Source organism: Artemia sp. Qi Xiang Cuo, chromosome 7 (assembly GCF_049724085.1).
Source record: "Artemia sp. Qi Xiang Cuo chromosome 7, ASM4972408v1, whole genome shotgun sequence".
In the NCBI taxonomy this organism is placed as follows: Eukaryota; Metazoa; Arthropoda; class Branchiopoda; order Anostraca; family Artemiidae; genus Artemia; species Artemia sp. Qi Xiang Cuo.
In genome coordinates this window covers 28789117-28808894 of record NC_142800.1, presented here as the reverse complement: position 1 = coordinate 28808894, position 19778 = coordinate 28789117, and the positions used below count along the sequence as shown (strand labels likewise).

General features: G+C 34.4%; 1 protein-coding gene across 1 annotated transcript in view; it reads right to left on the bottom strand.

Annotated features, from left to right (window-relative positions):
• Positions 1–18295, bottom strand: part of LOC148950139 (uncharacterized) — a 35977-nt gene extending 17682 nt beyond the window's left edge. Inside the window, exon 1 of the mRNA XM_089091467.1 lies at positions 17869–18295. Within this exon, the coding sequence (XP_088947593.1) occupies positions 17869–18293 (425 nt within the window). The 5' untranslated portion in view covers positions 18294–18295. The remainder of the gene's footprint in view (positions 1–17868) is intronic.
• Positions 18296–19778: the final 1483 nt, after the last annotated feature.

Below are 19778 nucleotides of genomic sequence, written 5' to 3'. Positions count from 1 at the left end.
TTAGGAATTTTTTAGATTATGTATGAACTTTTCGTATTCTATAAGAACTATTTGGGGTGTTGTTAGAATTTTGCGTTTTGTAGCAAGTATTTTGTGTTCTGCGCAACCTATTTTTCATTCTGTTAGAACTATTTTAGAATTAGTTAAAGTATATTTGTATTTTGTAAGAATAATTTCTTCTTTTGTAGGAATTATTTGGATTATGTCTGAACTTTTTATATTCCATAAGAAGAATATGGGGTATTGTAAAAATTTTTGTGTTTTGTAGCAAATATTTTGTGTTCAAGACCAACAATGTTGCATTCTGCTAAAAAAAAATAATAGAATTGTGTAAAGTATGTTTTGTATTTGTAAGTGTTATTTCTGTTTTGGAGGAATTATTTGGATTATGTTTGAACTTTTTCGTATTCTATAAGAAGTATTTGGATGTTGTTAGAATTTCTGTGTTTTGTGCCAAGTATTTTGTGTTCTGCAACAACTATTTTCATTCTTTTAAAACTATTTTAGAATTGTGTACAGTATTTTGTAAGAATAATTTGTGTTGTTTTGTAGGAATTATTTTGGACTTTGTTTGAACTTTTTGTATTACATAAGAAATATTTTGGATGTTGTTAAATTTTTTGTGTTTTGTACCAAGCATTTTGTGTTCTACAACAATTATTTTTCACTCTCTTATGCTTATTTTAGAATTTTGTAAAGTACTTTTTGTATTTGTAAGAGGCATTTCTGTTTTTAGGAATTATTTGGATTATGCTTGAACTTTTCATATTCTATAGAAGTGTCTGAGGTGATGTTAGAATTTCTGTATTTTGTAGCATTTTATGTTCTGCAGTAACAATTTTTTTATTCTGTTAGAACTATTTTAGAATTGTGTAAAGTATTTTTCGTATTCCGTAGGAATAATTTTTGTTTTGTACGAATTATTTTGGATTATGTTTGAAGTTTTTGCATTCTATAAGATGTATACGGGATGTTGTGAGAATTTTTTTGTTTTTTAGCAAGTATTTTGTGTTCTACACCAGCTATTTTTCATTCTGTTAGAACTATTTTAGAACTGTGCAAAGAATTTTTGCATTTAGTAATAATTATTTCTGTTTTGTAGGAATTTTTTTAGATTGTGTTTGAAGTTTGGTATTTTATAAGAAATATTTGGGGTGTTGTTGTTAGAATTTTTGTGTTCGGTAACAAGTATTTTGTGTTCTAAGGCAACTGTTTTTCGTTCTATTAGAACTATTTTAGAATTGTCGAAAGTAATCTTGTATTTTGTAAAAGTTATTTCTATTTTGTAGGAATTATGGATTATGTTTGAAGTTTTTGTATTCAAGAAAGAGTATTTGGGATTTTGTTAGAACTTTGTGTTTTTTTTTCAAATATTGTGCTCTGCAACAACTATTTTTCATTCTGTTAGAAGTATTTTAGGATTGTGTAAAGTTTTTGTATTTTGTAAGAGCTATTTTTGGTTTGTAGGAATGACTTTGGATTATGTATGAACTTTTCATATGCTATAAGAAGTGTTTGGGGTATTGCTATAATTTTATGTTTTTTAGCGAGTATTTTATGATCTGCACTAACTATTATTTCATTCTGTTAGAATTATCTTAGAAATGTGTAAAGTATTTTCATTTTTGTTAAGTATTAAAACTGATAGTTAAAAGCATTTTATCCCTATTTGAACTTTTATCCATCGTCTTGGATAAAAATTATCTCCAAAATTATCTATGATATACATTGGGTAGCAATTCTAACATAAGAATCGATCGATCCAAATCATGAAGGATGTCACAGTTCATATCACCAGCTAAGATCTACCTGGGATTCTTAGAATGGAGGTTTTCCAAAAACGAAAGTTTGGAGGAACGTTTGGCAAGTGCAGTCGAGATGCGATATTGTGGTGATCGCAGGGAAGATATAAATTTACAAGGACAAGATTTCTACATTGAATCGACAAGAAATTTTCGTCAAAATGAAACAAAGATGACGTCACGAATAAAAGTCGCTAGATAACCAGATGGACGGCCATTTTTGTTTTACCTGTCTCGCGAGTGAACAAATTGTGGGAAGGAGATAAGACTAGAAATATTAAGCTTCGTTAAAAGGCATTCTTGTAGAAAAACAATATCGTGAGATAACAAATCGTCAAGCAGAAGGTCTTTATTCTTATTACACTTTTAAACACACAAAGCTTACTTGCATGGGATGAATCATTTTGAGGCACTAGACAAAGCTTTTTTTAGCACTTCAAATATAAGGCTGTAGGACACATAATCCTTACCAAAATTTGCATATTTTGGTAAATCCTTATATTGATAGTCCTTGGCATTTGCATGGGGACGGGTATATCTGGAGCACTTCATTTGGTGGGCTTTAAAGGGCAGCTAGCTATCAAGTAAACAGCAGATTGGTATCGAATACAACACCTTGGGATTTATCTATAAATGCGTAGTCAAAAGATCTCAAATCCAAGGTAAAAACCACAAGTATTGGCAGAATCAAGGGTAGCAAAATCAGGGAACTCTAATCGAATAGCAATGGATAATCCAATTTGAATAGCTTTAACAAGCGCTAGGATCGCAGATTCATGGTTTTCACTCAAGATACTACTGGAAACACCTATAACAACACTGAGCACTTTTCGCTCAATAACCTTTGCCCAAATATTAGGTAGGCTTGACGAGGCGGTGGCAAGTAGCTTGGCTGAGGTTTTGTCACGAGTAACGACAAGCCAGCGTGAACTATTATGAGTGGAATTCACCAAAAGGATGATTCACCGAGTGAATCAAGCTTTTCTTTGCATAAAATAGGGTCGGGTTGGCTTGCAAAAACATGAATCATTGGATTTAATGCGTGACTTTTAGCAAGAAAATATCTGGAAAATGTCCTAGGAATGTTGAAGCGGGTATTAGAGAGGCAGTCAAATAATGCCACTTCGGCGTGAGTTGCTTGGAGTAACATGGACTACAGCTTGAAAGTTAAGGTGGAGGTGTTAAATGAATTTTCTGGGCGATTTGGTGACTGAAATCAAACATGCAGTCATTGAAATGATGGCATTTTCCATTAAAAACAAAGCTCTTAATAGGGTCTAAATATTTATGTCTAACAAGATTATATGTAATTGTAAGAGAAAATATTATTCAAATATGCGCTTGTCAGCTGGGGGTTCATAGTCCTGCCCCCAAAAAACCGTTGAATTTTCTTTAATAGCTCTCGGAAATACCCCAATATGGGGCTTAAATTTACCTCTAATAATAACCCCACCCCTCTGGAAATAATTGCAAGGAACCTCATCTTTCTTTAATTCACGTATATTTTTGCGTATATTTTATCCTTTCATAAGCGTTTTTCACGTTTTGTTTTTTACGTTTATGGTGTTTTTAACTGTTTTTTCTGTTATTTCATAATTTTATAACTTTTTTTATCAATAAATTGTCTATTTATAATGGTCTGTGTCTTTTTAGATTCCACATTCCAGGGGGAATGTTCAATGTGTAAACATTTACACAATACAAGCGTCTTGTAACCCCTCTCGCCTTTATTACGAAATGACCAGGTGATTGAAAATTTCTAATAGTCAATTTTTACCCTCTGCTTGTCAATTATTGTAGTCGCAGGAAACACGGAATCGCCATTCTAACATGCGTGAAAAGGGGTTCTCCTTGCGTGCAAAGGTTACTTCCTAAAATGTACTCCTCGAAACAGAATAATAGAAATAGATTGCTGGTCCTCTCGGTTAGGGCACAGCTCCATTGGATGGGAATGACCTTTCGAGTCCTAATAAGGAAATAAAATCATTAAAATATAATGGTCCTTTGAGAAAAACGCTTTGAACAAAATGAAATCTCAAAAACTATTATGTAACAACCCAAGTGTGTGTCCTCCTCAGTTAAAAGCAGGGATCCCTACAAGCTCTGAAGAAACAGGTTGCGTTAGAGTGCGTCATCCGTAAACATTCTCCATTACACTAGAACTAAAGAAATGTTGAAAAAAGACTTGGAAAAAAAAACGCCTTGAAGAAACATGTCTTAGAAAACGTCTTGAAACGTCTTGGAAAAAATGTCAATAAAATTCCTCTGCCTGGTACTGTCATTACGTAAGACCCAAGTGTGTTCTGTGATCAGTTAAAAAGGGGGTCCCCCACCAGCTCAGGAAACAGGCTGCGTTAGAATGTGTCATCCGTAAACATTACCCATTACATAAGAACTAAAGAAATCTTGAACAATGCCTTGGAAAAACGTCCTGAAATGTCTTGAAACGTCTTGAAAAAACGGCTTGAAAAAATCTCGTAATAAAATTCCTCTTCCTGGCGCTTTCATTATGTAACATCCACGTGTGTACTGTCATTAAGTAACACCCACGTATATGCCGTCATTAAGTTATTCCCGATAAATCTACTAGGTCACGTATGAGCTTCAATTCCATTTACGTAGGTTAAATTCCCTATGATATAACACCTGTTGACCATTTAAAACAGGATGCGTTTAAAACAGGGCTGTCATCGGAATCCTTGACATGCACCTGCTCTCGTGACTGGATGTATTGAGGGTCCATTGAAAACAGGGACCGCTTGTATTGCAGGTGTGTTTTCCCAAATGTAAACACCACTATGACGTAACAAACCCCTGCTTTCGTGACCGGTTGTATTGCGGGCGTTATCGGAATCCAGGGTGTCATTGGAATCCAGGGACGTATCTTACAGAATCCAGGGCTATCGTAGGAATCCAGGGTAGGGCTGTTGTTAGGATCATTAAGGGGATACTACTTATCTCCTTTTTTCCTTGACAAAAAGAAGACAAATGCCGTTATAGGTCCATAAGGCAATTCTCTTCAGTAGAAATAGCGTATATATATATTTCTATCATCATAACGGTTCAAGAGTGCAAGATACGACAATTCTGACTGCACCATTAGATTCCTCGTGCTGAGATAACCAACGACAAATAAATAAATCATTTTCGACCAAAATGTCATGTGTCGCTTTTTTTATTATCGCAGCCAAGATGTGGCATTAATCTTATACAAGTTGCTATGGCTATTGACCGTTTGTTTAACGAGAAGATAAGTGTGGTCTCGTCGCGGGGAGCCGGGGTTTACCTCCACCCCAGAAAATACCCCTTCCCCCGTAAAATACCTTCCGAAAAAATACCCCCTGTGGAAAATACCCCCCCCCCCCCGAAAAATACCCCCCGCGGCTGATTGGTCTCCAATCACTTTTGACTTATAAAAAAGGGACTAGAACTCTCAATTTCTAAATCGAATGAGCACCCTCCGAAGTTTCTGCGACAATGAGGTTGAGCTGGGGCTGAGGATTGGGAACTACCCTTCTTTTATGGAATGAATTCTGTTCGCTTTGGGGTTTAATGTTACTCTTTATTTTCGTAATAACAGCATAGACCAGACATATTCACAGAAATCAAGAGGGATTAAATATGAATTTCGCATTTTTGATATGTTTTAATTATTTGTACCCCCTCCCCCCAAAAAAAACAAAAAAAAACTCTGTATACGGCCCTAAGCATTATATATCAATTTCTACCTCCACTCTCCTTTTTTCTCTCCCTTAGAACTAATTCTGTATTTATCTAAAGGCTCAATGAGAGTTGGGATGTTTTGGTGTTAAAATTCACCTTTTAGACATATCCCTCGCTCCCTAACTACAAAATAATCATAGAACCCCAAGGTTTAAAGCCCTTATATGCAAATGTTTGAAACTGTAAAACAGCAGAGAATTTACCTAAGACAGTAGAATTTGTTTGGAACTAAAAATATTTTGGCTAGTTAAAGAGGGAGAAAGATGTCTCAAAACTCCCACAAGAAAAACGAACAAATATCAAGAAAAACACCATTTCTTTGAAAGAGGTTCATAGTGAAATTCACAATACTTACCGATGAAGTTACAAAAGTTATCTATTCAATTCTACTAAATTATTGTTGAGTAGTGCTCATAAGTGATGTACAGTTAAATAAGCTAATTGTTATGAGTAGATTCCTGTGGGATGTACTGCATGTATTACTTCCTTTAATTTGTTTGGATGTTTGATTGTAAGGTACTCTTATCAAATATTTCATCTTTTCAGCGGCTAAAAAACTTTTTTTTTTCTCACCTAAAAAAGTTCCCTTTTTAGATTTAGTCACTTTCGGAAACGTGCAATATTTCGAGAACTGTATTTTCCGTAATAAACATTAATTACTTGCCAAGATGCAGGCTTAGTGCTTATAGCACTCACTTCATATTAAGTATCTAGGTATCCTAGAAACATCCCGAATATAAGAAGCTTATGACAAGAAAAATAATGCTCAAGTTTTTATCTTGGGTTTGGAAGAAACGCAGAAATGCAACTTTGCTTCTTGTTCTAGGAACTTCTTCTAATGAAAAGGAACACGTGGTAAGAATCACCTTTACTGAAAAGAGTTCTCTAGGATGGCATCGGATTTTTTTTTTTTCAAGAAATCCTGTGATTTCTTACAAATTAACAGATTCAGTTCGTGATAAGTATATAGATAGTAACTTATTTCTTATAGATTGTTCGGCAGAAAACTGGTCTGTCTAATGTTTGTTTTTCTCCTACAGCGTTATTCAATAGCACATAACCGTGGTAGTATGGTGCTACAACCATTTATGGCGTACATGTCTGTAATTTGCCGTCCTAAGCCTTGTTTTATTTGGGGGGCGATCTTTGTAAATTTTACCAAATCCATACCTGATTTTTGCCGAATTTTCAGAAGAAATAAAGAATTTTACTAAATTTCGGCCGATTTTGCAAGAATTCGGCCGAAATTTTCACCTTCGGCGAAAATTTTACCGAATGTCAAAAAAGTTAGGGGGCCGGCGCGGCCGTCCACCCCCCCCCCCTCGAGACGCCCCTGTCCTTATGTATTCAATAGGGTATCCCTGCTTAACTATTCTCCTTATGTGCAGTTATGGCTAAGTAGTCTTTTACACGGGTTTGCCACATCTCCACTATTCTTTCATATTACAGCCAATGTCAAACTCTAGAGTGTCATGTTTGGGACAAGAAGCTCCATCGCGTGACATATCACGGAAGCTACAGGATATTGTATGAACGTATCCGATAATTTTGAATTGGTTGGTCAATTTTTGTCAATTTGGTCCTTTTTGGTTGAAAATGGTCTTTTCCTGGAAAAATGGTCTTTTCCAATCGCCAAAAGGCTTTAGAAAATTAATTTCGAAAAACATTTAAAAAAAAGTTAATTAATACCTGAAAACCATGATTCTCTGAGATTTTCTTTTTTTTTAATTTTGAAGTTCTTAGGGTAGTTTCACATTTTAGCCAGTGTTGCCACATTGAAAATTGGTTAAATTTGACAACACATTTTGACTGAAATAAATCACGTATTAATCCAGAGTCTCTTACATATCTTTATTGTCAAACAGTTAAGTAAAGTGGTGACTGCAGAATAGCATTACGCTATACAGTCACAGTATGATTATTTGTATAATAAATCGCTATCATTAATCCCAAAAAGTAGGGTTCCTAGCACATAGATTTATTATAAAATTTCAGCCATCCCAAAATAAGAGATTCTGATTTTCAATCTAATAGATTTTCCCCTGTTTCTAATAAGTATAATCTCGCAGACAGATTTCTCTCTAACAAATCTGCGATTTATTTCAGAAATAAACCAAATAGGACTGTAATAAATAATATAAGCAAAAACCCTCCAAAATAGGAATTGCACAGCTGTTCATTTTGGTGTTTATTGGTTTGTCTTAGGTTGGGATGTTTTCTCCTTTTGCATATCAAGCAAATTATTTTTTCTTTTCTTTAGTTTATTTTCTCTCCCTTGTTCCTTTTAATAGTTTAATTGTGATTAATCTTTGATAAAAGGACTCAACCAGGTTTACCTCCCCAGTCTTATAAGCTATACTCTCTGTTGGAGATATTTTTTTTATTGTTTCAATAAATGCATTTATATTGACAAATTACAGGCCGTAGTCTCATAGCTGATGCTAAAAAAAAAAAAAACAGATGGAAGATCTTATTTTATATTTTTCTTCCTTTGACGAGACAAGTTGAAATGAAAGCAATGACAAGTTCAAACGGAAGCAGTGGTCGTAAAAACTTCGGCGGGAGCTGGTCTGATTGAAAATTGAAAGTTATAGGGATTATTTTAAGAATCAAAAGTCATAGAGACAATTTTAAGATGTAAAACAGGAAAATCACACAGTTCGTTGGGAGGAGAAGTAGAGTTTGGTCCGTAAGTGGCCCAACAGACTTTTTTCCTGATTAGTTTAGAGTGGGAGAGTAAATAATTGAACCTTTCGCATGACTGCAGCCAAAATGTTTAATGAATTGTTTAAAAAAGTTATATATATATATATATATATATATATATATATATATATATATATATATATATATATATATATATATATATATATATATATAGGCAGCACAATCGCACTGCCTAACATAAAGAATGAAGTTGGAACAATGTATTATTTATTTATTTAGCTTTTTTTTTTCTTTAAACCAGGGCACTTCGTATCGAAGGAGTTGTCGCAGAAATTTTCAAAATGGCTCATTCGATTCGATATTGGAGTGGCTTAGATAAGATATTTATTTCAAAAAGATCACTATCACAAGCCCACAAAGGGCCAAATTCGGACTTCGGAGTCAACAAGGGCTTGTGCCCCTTTTAATAGTCGAAAGTGATTGGAAGGAAACTAACACCCCTTCCACGCCCACCATTTCCCCAAACACAACTAATCAAAATTTTGAGATAACCATTTTGTTCAGCGTAGTTGATTTCCAAATAGAAATTATGTTTTTGAGGAGGACACTCCCCCACAGCCCTCAGGGCAAGGTTTGTAAGGTATGCCCTGGTGCTTCGTATCGTAAACCAGGGCACTTCGTATCGAAGGAGTTGTCGCAGAAATTTTCAAAATGGCTCATTCGATTCGATATTAGAGTGGCTTAGATAAGAATATTTTATTTCAAAAAGATCACTATCACAAGCCCACAAAGGGCCAAATTCGGACTTCGGAGTCGACAAGGGCTTGTGCCCCTTTTAATAGTCGAAAGTGATTGGAAGGAAACTAACACCCCTTCCACGCCCACCATTTCCCCAAACACAACTAATCAAAATTTTGAGATAACCATTTTGTTCAGCGTAGTTGATTTCCAAATAGAAATTATATTTTTGAGGAGGAAACTCCCCCACAGCCCTCAGGGCAAGGTTTGTAAGGTATGCCCTGGTGGCATATAAGGCTTTTATAGAAAGCGTTGTCGTAGAAACTTCAAAAAAGGCTCTTTCGATTGGAAATTCAAAGGGCTAGTGCCCTTTTTCATAGTCAAAAGTGATTGGAGGGTAACTAACCCCCCTCTCACGCTCACCTTTTCCCCGAACCTATCCAATCAAAATTTTCAGATAGCCATTTTGTTCACGTTGTTGAAAGCTCTGGATACTAGGTTTTTGTAGATGACACCCCCCCCCCACAACCCTCGGGGAAAGGGTATTAAGTTATGCCCTGGGGGAATATAAGGTTTTTATAGAAAGCGTTGTCATAGAAACTTCAAAAAGGGCCCATTTGATTGGAAATTTAAATGGCTAGTGCCATTTTTAATAGTCGAAAGTGATTGGAAGACAATTTTAAGATGTGAAACAAGAAAATCACACAGTTTATTGAGGAGGGACGTGGAGTTGGTCCATAAATTGCCCAGCAGATTTTTTTTCCCTGATTAGTTTAGAAAGGGAAAGTAAATAATTGAACATTTTGCATGACTCAAGCCAAAAAGTTTAATTAATTGTTTAAACAAGTTTTATATATTTATATATATATACATATATATATATATATATATATATATATATATATATATATATATATATATATATATATATATATATATATATATATATATATATATAATATATATATATATATATATATATATATATATATATATATATATATATATATATATATATATATATATATATATATATATATATATATATATATATATATATATATATATATATATATATATATATATATATATATATATATATATATATATATATATATAAAATTAGTCAAGTTTCCTGTCGTAAAAATAACTGTCTAAAGCGTACTTTTATAGAGTTCAATGAAACGTTGATTGATTATTAAATACCCACATTTTTGTGCATTGCTGAACAGAACACTACTTTAAAATAGGTCATAATTACTGAAGGTAGCCTTTATCTTTCCTTTTTATAGCTGGTCGTGGTTTTGAATCCTAAACTTTTTCTCGCACGGCAAAAAATTGCAAGCGTTAATATATACCGTTTTATAAGCTGCTATATAATGTTGTGCATATTAAAATGATGCAGAATTTCGGTCTCTACAAAAGTCTAGAGGCTCAATTTCCAAATCGATTTGGTCAGTGGACATTGAAACAACCCTACGCCTGGTACCATAACGTTTATTTTAGACCAGTGGTTCCCAACCAATTTTGGGCCACGCCCCGCTTCGAACATTTTAATGCCCCTCCCCTCCCTTGATATTTAATTTTTTTTCATTCAAAATTTGACGTATATTTACCTGAAGGAAACTTAAAAACCATTAACTTGAAGTCTTTTTAGTGTTGTCCTCTAGACATATTTTAAACTAATGAAAAATATTGTCTGAATACAACACCTTTTATCAAACAGTTCGCGGTAAAGAACTGTAAAAAAGGCTCAAAAGTAACCGAAACTCTAAACAACGGAATTTTTATACCAATAGAGAGGTCAAAAGAATCTATTTTTATGCTGATTTCAAATATATAAGTTTCATCAAGTTTAGCCTTTCCCATCAATCAGTTACGAGCCTAAGAAAATTTGCCTTATTTTCAAAAAAAGGGGGAGACACCCCATAAAAGTCATAGAATCTTAATGAAAATCACACCATTCAGCCCATCAGAGAACCCTACTGTAGAGTTTTCAATCTCCTATCTGCAAAAATGTGGAATTTTGTGTTTTTTGCCACTAGAAAGATCACGGATGTGTGTTTATTTGTTTTTTTCCAGGGTAATCGTATCAACCCAGTGGTCCTAGAATATCGCAAGAGTGTTCATTCGAGCGGTAATTAAAAGTTCTGGTGTCCTTTTTAAGTAACCAAAATACTAGAGGGTAACTAGGCCCCCTCCCACGCTCATTTTTCCCCCAAAGGCACCCTATCGAAATTTTGAGATAGCCACTTTGTTCAGCCTAGTCGAAAAATCTAATAATTATTTTTTTAAGGATGACCTAGTCCTCCCCAGTCCCCGGGGGAAGGGCTGTGAGTTATGAGCTTTGTCCATTGTTTACATAACAGTATAAAGATATAGTTTATATATATACTGTGTATACCTATAATTTATATGCTGTGGTTTACATATAGTATTGGTTATTGGGAAGTATACAGAAGTTTTCAGTTATTTTCTGGTGGGGGGGGGGGTCTGGAGGAGATGGTTATTTGGGAGGATCTTTTCAGGGAGGAAGTTTTCATGGGAAAGGGAATTTTCTATGAAGGTGGTGCCAGATTTTCCAGCATTATTCAAAAAATGATCAGAAATTAAATAAAAAAAAACAAGTTTTTTCAAATAAAAGTAAGGAACAACACAAACTTAAAATGAACAGAAACATTACGTATATGAGGGGGTTTGCCCCCTATTCAATACCTCGCTCTTTACGCTAAAGTGTTTTTTAGTACTTTGAAAAGAGATATTTATTCTAGTTAAACGGCCTTTGTGATTCAGAGGTTATTCTCAAAGAATTGGAACAAAATTTGAACTTTAGCGTAAAGAGCGAGGTATTGACTGGGGCGAAACCCCTCATATACGTAATAATTTCTGTTCGTTTTAAGTTTTAATGTTGACCCTTACTCTCAGCTGAAAAAACTTGTTTTTTCTTTATTTAATACAGTGTATAACGTCATTGCAATGCTATCGTGTGGTTCCATTGCAACTGAATCCCCGTGAAACTGAATCCATGTGACTGGACAGTTGTTCATCCAACCCCTAGTGTAACTGAGCCCACGTATAGCTGAACATTCGTGGAACAGAAGCCTCATCCAACTGAAAATTTGTGCAACTGAACCCCCTAGCAGCTTAACCATGTTAAACTAAACCCCGTTTAACTGAATCCTCGTACAGCTCAATCCCATTCCAACTAAACCCTCATGCAACTCAATCCCCGTTTAACTGAACCCTCGTACAACTCAATCCACAACCAACTGAACCCTAATGCAACTAAATCCTCACTCATCTCAATATCCGTGCAACTCAACAAAATTAGCTCAGCCCTTATTCAATTCAACCTCTGTGTAAGTCAATCTTCGCGGAATTTAACCCCAATTTATTGCCCCCCCCCCATTAAACTCAACTTCCATGCAATTCAACTCTTTTTTAACTCAATACTCATTCAATTCAACCCCCGACTAACTCAAACCTGGCTGACTCAATTCTCGTTCAAATTAACCGTATTCAGCTCAACCCTGCTCAAATCAACAATAATAACTAGAAAAAGTATTTCAGCTCATTTTGTTGGAGCTGACAAAATCTGACGGGAATGAAATAGACTTTATTTATTGGTTAATTATGTTGTGTTTTTATTTCTATTTTATGCCACTTCGATGTAAAAAGAATTTTTTGTTATTACTGATTCAGGAATGAAGGCTATTATTTAAATTCATCTTAATAGTAAAAGTTTATTGCGGAAAAAATTTATGGGAATTTTCAAAAAGAGGTGGAAACCCTGATAAGTCTTGCTTTTTCTGTTTTATTCTGTTTTTATTTTTGAAGTGCTCAAAAACTGAGGTGAGAGTTCAATGTTTTATTATTATATTTTTTCACGATTCCCTTCATATGGAAGAGGTGTTCGTACGAACTTCTGGGGCTCATTCGTTCTAGTGCCCTTTTTAAGAGTCAAGATGAGCGGAGGTCAACTAGACTACCCCAACGCCCTCTTTTTCCCAGATTCATCCGATTAAATTTTGAGATTACAATTTTCTTCAAAATAGTCCAAAGATCCTATAACTATGTCTCAAGGGTTGACAAAATCCCCCAAAGGTAGGGGGCAAGAGCTGTAAGTTGTGCAAGTTGCCCATTGTTAACTAATAAGGTATCTATGGAAGGGGTGGTCGTCTCAACTCTAGAAGAGGCTCTTTGGATCGGAAATTCAAAGTTCTAGTTCCTTTTTAAGAGTCAAAAGTGATCAGAGGGCAACCAACCCCTTTCCCCTAACACTCTTGTTTTCCCAAATGCATCGGTTCCAAATTTTAAGATAACCGTTCTGTGCAAAGTAGTCCGAAGGGCAAATAACTATGCCTCTGGGTTTGAACCACTCCCCCTGCCCTGATCCCCTTGGGCAGGGGCTCTAAGTAATACAAGCTGCTCATTGTAAACATATAAGGTTCTTATGGAAGAAGTGGTCATGTAAACTTCTTAGGCAGCCCATTCAATTGGAACCAATCGGAAATTAGAAGTTTCCGTTATTCCCAACGTGGGGCACAAGCCCCACCAGTGGGACATTGCAATATTTTTGGTGGGTCATAGGCAGAATGTGCACCCTTCGGCTGACTATACTTTAGACCCTATATTTTGAAGAAAAAAACATTTTTCACGTGAATGACGTCACATTCAAATGCATTCGAAGATTAAAAAAGATACAAAATAGGAGCGCGTGTAACTGAACTTTCATTTAAATGAGCCCCAAGCAATTGAACCCTCGTGCATCTAACCTCAATTGCAACTGAACCCCTGCTTAACTGAGCCCTGTGTAACTGAGCTCTCGTAAGTAGTGTGCTAATAAGCACCACAGAACCTACAGGAAAACCTACAAGAATATGGTCAAAAGTGTAATAGATTGAAAACCTACATAAAAATATACATTGGAATTGGGCAAGAAAAACCCACATTTTTTAATTGTTTGATTGACGTGTTTGGGGAGATTACGTTCCTTGGCACCTTTTCAGAGTATGTACTTATGGATACCTTTCAAAGCAAGATCGTTATACATGCTTTTACAATCGGAAATGTTTGATTAACATTTGCAAAAAAGGGGTAATGGGATTTGCGAATTGGAGTGTAGGATTTGCGAATTTGATCCTATTAAGTATTGTCTTGAAATAAAAATTTTTAACAAGAAATGGCTGAAAAATGTTTTTGAGGAGATAGGGGGATTGTGTACTGTATAATACACAAGTGATTTTTTGGGCAGCGTTGTCGATTTTAAATAGTTTAGAATTTGAAAAAATTAACAAGAAATGGCTGAAAAGTTTTTTGAGGGAGATGGGTTGCATGGAGGGTTGAGTTGCACGAGGGTTCAGTTAAAGGGGGTACAGCTACACGGGGGTTTAGTTAAATGGGGCTTGAGTTGCACGAGGGTTCAGCTGCACGAGGGTTCAGTTGCATGGAGGGTTCAGTTACCTGCGGATTCAGTTACACGGGGTTTAGTTAAATGTGGTTGAGTTGCATAGTCTCGTTGGAAAAAATTGGAGTTCATACTTAAACAGTTCTATTAAGAGCTATTGCTATGGAAAGGCCTCATTTTTGAATTGAAACTATGCTTTTCTGACTGAAGATACACATTTTGAATCAGTAAAATGTGAAAATGTACACAATTGAAACAGAGAAGTGGGTTTTGACGATATTTTCTATAATTTCATCTGAAAAATAGGAGTTCACGCTTAAAAAGTTCTATTAAGAGCTATTTTTAAGGAAATGGTTCATTTTTGAACCAAAACTACGCTTTTCTGACTGAAGATATATATTATAATCAAAGACTTGTGTTTAAATATTATTGTCTATAGTCTCATTTGAGAGAATTGGGGTTTATACTTAAATAGTTCTATTAACAGCCATTGCCCTGGAAATTACTCAATCTTAAACGAAACTACTCCTTTCTAAATAAAGATATACAGTTGAGTAAAAAAATGTGAAAATATACACGGCTGAAACAGAGAAGTGAGTTTTTACCGTATTTTCTATAATTTCGTCTGAAAAATAGGAGTTAACACTTAAAAAGTTCTATTAAGAGCTATTTTTATGGAAATGGTTCATTTTTGAACCAAAACTATGCTTTTCTGATTGAAGATATACATTATAATCAGAGAAATGTGTTTTGATAGTATTTTCTATAGTCTCATTGGAAAAAATTGGAGTTCATACTTAAACAGTTCTATTAAGAGCTATTGCTTTGGAAATGATTCATTTTTGAACAAAAACTACGCTTTTCTGACTGAAGATAAACATTTGAATCAGAAAATGAATATAGTTTAGTTTTTTTACGGAAATGCCATATTTTCGTTCCAAAGCTTGGCTTTTTCATAACCAAAGGTTCAAATTTTACACGAAGAAAATTCAATTCCCGGTTTTTTCTTACAAAAACCGTTGATTAATTTCAAAAAAGCTTGTTAGTTCAGTTTTTACGGAAATGTCACATTTTCTCTACAAAGTTTCGATTTTTCAGGGGAATAGATTCACATTTGACAAAGTGGCCTATCTTTCACATACTTTTCTTAAGTTAAATAGTGTTTACTGTAAAAAAAGTTTTATAGTTTAGTTTTTACGGAAATTGCTTATTTTCGTTCCAAAGCATGGCTTTTTCATAACCAAAGGTTCACATTTGACCCAAAGAAATGTATTTTCTATAATTTTCTTACAAAAACTAGTGTTTACGGTCAAAAAAGCTTTATAGTTTAGTTTTTACGGAAATGACTTATTTTCCTTCCAAAGCTGCGCTTTTTCATAACCAAAGGTTCACATCTGACCCAGCGAAATGTATTTTATATAATTTTCTCACAAAACCTAGTGTTTACAGTAAAAAAAAAAATAAAAAAAAAGCTTTATAGTTTAGTTTTGACGAAAATGGCATATTTTCGTTCCAAAGCTTGGCTTTTTCATTACCAAAGGTTACTAAGAAGGGTAAAAACAAGGACCAAAAAGATGGCTATGGTTCTATGAACTTTTCCCCTATTACCACCTATGACCTTTCATGTGAGACTTTTGGAAATTAAAGTGCCGAATACGATACATACAGTCTCTGTTTATTTGGGTGGGCTGAATGTAGACGTTTCGCGGAACAGGAAGCGAATTTATTAATACATATTTCATCCGGAGAAAAAAAAATACCCCATTTATTCATTTCCGAACAAACACAAATTTGTATTCTCCCCCCCCCCCAAAAAAACACATTTTTTCTGAATGTAGGTTATAAGCAAATCGGAAGAATAACTCTGATTATTTCTTACCAACTTTTTAAACTAGGGGACAAAAAAATTGTTATATAACTCAATTCATAGGAAATTAGATCATTTGTTGATTGGGAACATTCCTGTCCATGTCAAGACTTTTCACATTTTGTGGATCTGAACTAATAGCATGCTTTAACAGGTGCTTTTTCTATTATTGAGGATATTAATCTAAAATATTCTGTGAGCAAGATTTATAAATTTATGTACCATTTAAAAGCTTCTAAAATAAAAGAAATACCAATGTCAATGTCGAAATGTAAATAATACGACTTTCAAAAATACAAATAATTTTCTTTATAAATTGAATTTTAATGAAAAACGGCCAAAAGTTACATTAAGGATCGAAAGAGTTTGATCATGAGTAAAATATGTAACGTCAAATATTCAAAATTTATAAATTTTGGTTTTTGTTTTTTTCCTCAAAATGTGACAAATTTTATGTGCAGTATAAAAATGTAAACTTATCGTGCATATCCAGTAGTTATTTTGAGGTCCATTCAAAATGAGATTTTACTAATATCAAAATTTACCTAGCGCTAGTTTGAGCAATTCAAATTTTTCGTAGAACCTTTCAACCAAAGTATAATAACCTACAGAATAAGTACTGAAGGAACCTATCCTCTCCACACAAAAAAAGTGACCCTTTGTATACCTATGCGAACCTGGCAACCAAAGTATAATCACCTACGGAACAAGTACGTCACTCGTCGCCTGAATCACGCTCTAGCAAAATTATTGGCCGGAGCAAAGTACTTTGGCTCAGAGCAATTAAGTAGTACAGCATTTTGCGTCTAGAGGCGTTGAGGTTCGCGGGGTCACTTTTAGAGAGTTTTGTCAGTACTTGTTCCGTAGGTGATTATACTTTGCTTTCAACCGATCAGAAAATTCAATAACAAATCTAATTTGCTCATATTATCAATAGTTAAATCTTGGTGCTAGTAACCTCTCATTTTGAATATGTATTTAGTTCAGTACTAGCGTTTATTCTATAATTATTTGGGATTGTGTTTTGACGGTGTTATTGAAAACTTAGGATGCCGTATTATAATGGCAGTAGCGCCCCTAGGCATGGAAAAGAGGTTCAAAGCACCAAAATCAATATAGGCAACATCAAATATAGCAATCAATATAGTTTCTCTCTAATGATACCTAACTGATAACAAACTATCCTTTTCCAAGTGGAATACTCTTTTTTATAGGTACAAATATGATTCACTTTCTCCAAAATCTCTGTTCATATAAAACTCACTTCCGCCTTCACCTTGTTCTATGGATATTGTGTTGGTTTGTGGCTGTTTTTCTTCTTTTTTTTCTTTGTTTTGGTCTGTTCAGTAATTTAAGGGTTTTCCTTCGTTCAAGTGTATTATTGCACTGATATCAATAAAGGAAGCAGGTCTTTTCCTTTTTGTGTTTTTCTTTTACTGAAGCATTTTTTAGTCATTTTCATTATTATATTTTTTAATTTCTTTTCACTTTTTCCCTGTTCTACATTTTTTTTGCTCTTTTTTTTCTTTTTAGTTACTTTCCAATATCATTACCATTTCAGTATACAATGTAACCTTTAAAATTACCTTTTATTTCCTAGTTCATTTTTACTGTATTTATTGCCTGTCTCAAACTATATTTAGTATTATTAGGAATAAATTTACCTTTTGACATGGGTAGTCCAAGCTGACACTATTTTGGCACCTCCAAGATAATCTTTTGTCCTCTCATAATCTTCACAGGCTAATCTATAAAAACAACCTCTCTCTCCTGTTTTTTCTGCCAACGACATGGACATAATCAGTGAAGCATCTCTAACATCTGGTGTTAATTCATTTATTTCAAAGCTCAAACTTTCATTACTTCTCCTTCTTCCAGCACCGGCTATTCCAAACACAAGAACAATAATCTTCAATATTCCTAACATGAGGAGGTTTGATAGATTTAATGTCAAAATTTCAGAGGTTGTGGTTGCTCTTGCAGTGACTGCTTGTACTAAGGTAAAAATCGATGTTTTTGAATGGTTCAAAAACTCAGGACTTGCTTTTACAGCCATTACCGAAAACAGTATTACTATTAAGAGCATCATCCAGGCCTAGAAGAAATTAAGTAAACTGATTCCAAAAGGTAAAAATCCTAATTCAGTAAAATCAACCGATAAACTGTTTCTTCTTTTTTTGCGTGGCTTTAGAAAATCAATTCAAAAAACAAACTTCAATAACGTTATTCAGTTCACTTGCTAGAGAAAAATCTTGTCATATTTGAATTTAGAATAATATTTCTTACAAATTTGATGAAAATTCAATATATTTGAATATATTTCAAAGGGTATCGCAAATAGGATGTTCTATCCTTCTTTAAATATTTTGTTGTCTACAAATGTTCTACTTCATTATATGTTGGTTGCAATTGCTAGTTTTTATGAAGTACCCTGTTTGGGCAAGTGCGTGTATAAACATAAAATAACTACCACTTTTTTCATGAAAATTTGAATTTCACTAATTTCTGTTGCAGCTCTGAATTTATTCAGGAACCATGTTCAAAAGTGACCACAGATCATGATGCCCCATAGATTTTAAATGAGCATAGGAAAACTACAAAAATCACAAAAATTGTAGCGACTTCAAGAAACACTGTATTTCTGCCTCTCCCTTGTTTTTATTAAAGATATATTTCAAATGCGTTCCATTGTACTGTTTCATTGCCCCCTAAAAAGGAGCAATCTTTTGGCACATATCCCTTAGATATTATGAGTTTTACAACTTGTTCCGTAATTGTCAGAATTTGTCAGTATTTTTTAGATTTATTTGAAGATTGAAGAAATTTCTAGTAATTTCGAAAAGAAAATTTGTTTCTAGCCTAAAAAATAGAATGAAACAGAAGAAAAAGATGCCCTAGTCAAACAGTTCGTGGTAACGAACTGTGTTTAATAAAGTTTAGTCTTACCTATCAAAAGTTACGCGCCCGAGAAAATTTGAAGTATTTTCGAAAAAAAATAGAAACATCCCCTAAAATTCACAGAACTTCAGATTCACACCATCACACCATCAGGTTCAGCGTATCAGAGAACCCTACTATAAAAGTTTCAAGCTCCTATATGCAAAAATGTGGAATTTTGTATTTTTTGCCAGAATCAAGATCACGAATGCGTGTTTATTTCTTTTTTTGTTGTTTTTTTCCCAAGGGTGATCGTATCGACTCAGTCGTCCTAGATTATCGCAGGAGGACTCATTCGAACAGAAATTAAAAGTTCTAGTGCACTTTTTAAGTGACAAAAAAATGGAGGGCAACTAGGCCCCCTCCCACGCCCATTTTTCCCCAAAGTCATCGGATCAAAATTCTGAGATAGCCATTTTGTTCAGCATGGTCGAAAAATACAATAACTGTGTCTTTGAGGATGAATTAATCCCCCAAAGTCCCCAGGGGAAGGTCTGCAAGTTATGAACTTTGCCCAATGTTTACGTACAGTATTGGTTATTGGGAAATATACAGAAGTTTTCAGGGGGTATTTTTTCTGGTAGCCCGGGGGAGGGGGTCGGGTGTTAAGTAAGAGGATCTTTCCATGGAGTAAATT